Raw genomic sequence first — 4,020 nt, forward strand, 5'->3', positions numbered from 1 at the left:
CACAAAATATTGTTTTGAGTTTTTTTTTTCAAGCATTTAAAACTACGAAAACCATTCTTAGCTCAGCAGCTATACAGAAACCAGCAGTAGCACAAGACATCCTCTGATGGTACATTGCTCTTTCAACCAGGATTTTGACTGTGTCTGCAGCCACGCTCAGCTGAAATGCTGACAATAAGCCTAATGCTCTTACGGGGAATAGGGATTGAATATGTCTACAGTGTAGACCTTCTCATATGCTTCCCAAGATGGTGTCTGGTTGAAAAATCACACAAGAAATCTAATATGAGAATAAGAACCTCAGAGGAGAGAACATGTTTGCAAGGGGCCTTCTAGAACTTGCTTAAGACTTGGATGTTATCATAAGCGCCATGGGAAGCCATTAAAGGAAAAGCATAATGGTATTTCTATTTCTTCTAGAATATACAAGATGGACTAGGGTGGGCGAGGTGAGAATGAACTAGAGGAGACTCATTAGGAAGAAATGGCTGTTGTCAGCCTAAGGATTTCAGGCCAGGATAAAGATAACAAAGTTACAAAGGAATGGGAGACATTTAAATTTCCACATTGACCCCAATAAAGTGTGAAAAGAATTAAAAGGGAAAGAAGGAAGGAAAGAAGAGAGAAGGAAAGGAGGGAGGGAGGCAGAGAGCGGGAGAGAGAAGGGAAAAGTCTACTTAAAACTTCTACATTCCCCTTAAATAAGGCAGTTGTTTGACAATTCATTTGGGCAAGATAAAAGGAATGAAGTTGAGAAGAAAAATCAAAGGAAGGGTGATCTCAGGGCCCTGAGTTGCAAAACTCATTTTTCTTTTCTGAATAAATCATTGAATTCGGTTATTTCCAAGGTACCTAGGAGGACTGGGAGTTGGTTACTCCGAATGTTTTTAACAGGCCTCTGGAGAGCAAAGGGGAAAACTCCCTACCTTCTATGAGAAACTCCAGCCTACTGTTATTTTATGACTTATTCTTAAAAGTCTATTAAAAAAATCAATGTCTGGGAATAGTAGCATTTAACTTTTAGCTGTGGGCAAGACACCACAAGTGTGTTTCATGCGTAAACTTCCATGATGGAAGCAGATGAAAAGTCTTTGAAAAGATGAATCTTCTGGAGGCAGGGCTTATATTTAAACCTAAGTATCATTCAAGGAATTTTAGGCAAAGCTTCTTTCTCACATCAAGGTTTATGACACGTCTCAGGGTAACGACTATGGGTTTGGGAACTCTGTACAGCCCTGTAGACTTTCTCTCTCCTCTCTAGTAAATGAACAGTCTTCCTACTTAAGAAATACTACATTGAAAGTGAAGTAGCTCAGTCCATGTCCAACTCTTTGCAACACCATGGACTGTAGCCTACCAGTCTCCTCAGTCCATGGAGTTTTACAGGCAAGAATACTGGAGTGGGCTGCCATTTCCTTCTCCATGGGATTTTCCCGACCCAGGGAATGAACACAGTCTCCCACATTGCGGGCAGATGCTTTACCATCTGAGCCACCAGGGAATACTACATTACTACTGGCAAAATGGAGTTCCCTATCTTTTCTGAGTTAATGTAAAAATGATATGGAGGAACAATGCATTACCTTTATGTTATACCAATATGCCCACCTTAGAAACGTAGTTTCGACTGCCCTACTGTTAATATATAGCACAAGGGAAAGCAAGGATGGTGCAATCTGTTTGCAGGACTTATATTAAGCTAACATTAAAGATGCATTTCAATATACAGTAAGTGCAGACAAATTTTGATTCCACTTATGCAAAGTACCTAGAAGAGTCAAATGCATAGTCAGAAAGTACATTGGTAGATGCCGGCGGGGGTGGGGGGGGCAGTGGGGATGGGGTGGGGAGGGACAATGAGGACTAGTGTTTAATGGGGACAGAGTTTCAGTTCAGGAGGTAGAGAACTCCAGAGACGGGTGATAGTGAGAGCTGAACAACGATGTGAATGTACTTAGTGCCACTGGGCCACACAGTTACGTGTGGTAAAAGAGTGTGTTTTATATTACGTGACTCTTACCACAATTAAAAAAAAAAAAACATTTAAAAAGAAACAAAACAAAAAAAATAGCTTCCTCACTCACTCTTATTGTACCACTTAGGCCAAAGAAAATTAGTAAATCACTTAGCCACATGTACACCTCTGTACAATTATTTCTTGCTTATTTGTCCATTTTTCACAATTGTATTGTTGGAAAATTAGACAGAAGCCCACATGAAAATTCTCATGGGGGTTAATGTTTTAAATATTCTTTAAAATTTAAAAGGAAATTCTCCTTTAAAATATTCTCTTATTATGGACTCTGTGGAAGAGGGAGAGGTTGGGAAGATTTGGGAGAATGGCATTGAAACATGTAAAATATCATGTATGAAATGAGATGCCAGTCCAGGTTCGATGCACAATACTGGATGCTTGGGGCTAGTGCACTGGGACGACCCAGAGGGATGGTATGGGGAGGGAGGAGAGGAGGGTTCAGGATGGGGAACACATGTATACCTGTGGTGGATTCATTTTGATATTTGGCAAAACTAATACAATTATGTAAAGTTTAAAAATAAAATAAAAAAGTAAAAAAAAAATATTCTCTTATTTTTAATATATGCACTTTTTACCTGGGCAATGGTTCTGTCAGGACACCAGGATCTAATAAGGAGAAGACGTCGAAAGCAGTCAAGAGATTTATCATAGGCATTTGGAAGGGGTTCCTCCTCAGGGTTTTCCTTATCAAACCAAATTTTCCACATTTTCTCATTTCTTGATATCTGAAAATACCAGGGGATAAGAAATGTGTCACATCACAGAAAAATCTTTCAGTAAGACTTCACAGATATTTTTCTGACGATTCCAGACATGTGTGAATGATATCCTGTGTGTGTGTGCACGCTCAGGAGTATCTGACTCTTTGCAACCCCATGGGCTGTAGCCCACCAGGCTCCTCTGTCTACAGGATTCTCCAGGCAAGAATACTGGAGTGGGAAAACAAAATGATATCCCTTGACTATTTTTTAAAATTTTCTAGCCTGGTACCAAAAAATCTGAGAGTCGAAAATCAAATGTGATTTGCTCTAAAGTCAGTCTGTATTAACACCAGTCTACAGACGCCTTTTAAAGGAGAACCCTGCTGTGTCATTTCTTCTGTGCCCTTGTGGTAACGACTCTGTAAAGAATAAAGAGATCAATGGAAATTCATTTTCATTATTTTAAGGAAATCTGTTTTGATCCATGAGATCTCCCATGATCAAGAATCAAGTTTCATTCACTTATGCTTCCTCATTTCCCAGGATCATTCTTGGAACTAAAGAAGACATTTAATTCATGTTTATTATTGAACCTTTCTGGTCAATACTCTATCAATCTAGAGTCATTTGAAATATACCACTTAATATCATCATTAAGTGAATAATCACACTTGTTTCATTTGGGCAATTGATAAAGGGGAAGAAAAAAGACAGTTCATTATCCTTTGAAGCTTACAAAAATTGAAAAGAGATAAGCATTAAACAAACAAACATCCCACAATCACAGAACAAGTCAGATCTGCAGATAAACATGATCTTATGTTCTCTGGTATATTTCCTTTGACTAAGCAACCTAAATGTCCATTAACAGATGAATGGATAAAGAAGTTGTGGTACATGTATAAGTGGAACATTTTTCTGTTGCTGTTCAGTCATGTCTCACTCTTTGCAACCCGTGGACTGTAACCCACGCGGCTCCTCTGTCTATGGGATTTCCTAGGCAGGAATACTGGAGTGGGTTGCCATTTCCTCCTCCAGGGGATCCTCCCAACCCAGAAATCAAACCCACATCTCCTGCACCTCTTGCACTGAGGGGCAGATTCTTTACCACCACACGACCTGGGAAGCCCACAGTGGAATATTACTCAGCCATAAAAAGGAACTGAATTGGGTCATTGCAGTGATGCACATGAACCTAGAGTCTGCCATACAGAGCGAAGAAAGTCAGAAAGAGAAAAAGAAATACTGCATATGAATGCATGTAAGTGGAATCTAGAAAAA

The 4,020-nt window shown here is 39.5% G+C and overlaps 1 protein-coding gene across 1 annotated transcript in view; it reads right to left on the reverse strand.

Moving 5' to 3' along the window:
* The window catches only part of DNAH5 (dynein, axonemal, heavy chain 5), a 332,324-nt gene that overhangs the window by 40,448 nt on the left and 287,856 nt on the right, over positions 1 to 4,020 (reverse strand). Inside the window, exon 71 of the mRNA XM_010858794.1 lies at positions 2,614 to 2,763. Coding sequence (XP_010857096.1) covers positions 2,614 to 2,763 — 150 coding nt within the window. The remainder of the gene's footprint in view (positions 1 to 2,613; positions 2,764 to 4,020) is intronic.

The sequence above is a fragment of the Bison bison genome, unplaced genomic scaffold (assembly GCF_000754665.1).
Source record: "Bison bison bison isolate TAMUID 2011002044 unplaced genomic scaffold, Bison_UMD1.0 scf7180017864440, whole genome shotgun sequence".
Taxonomy (NCBI): Eukaryota; Metazoa; Chordata; class Mammalia; order Artiodactyla; family Bovidae; genus Bison; species Bison bison.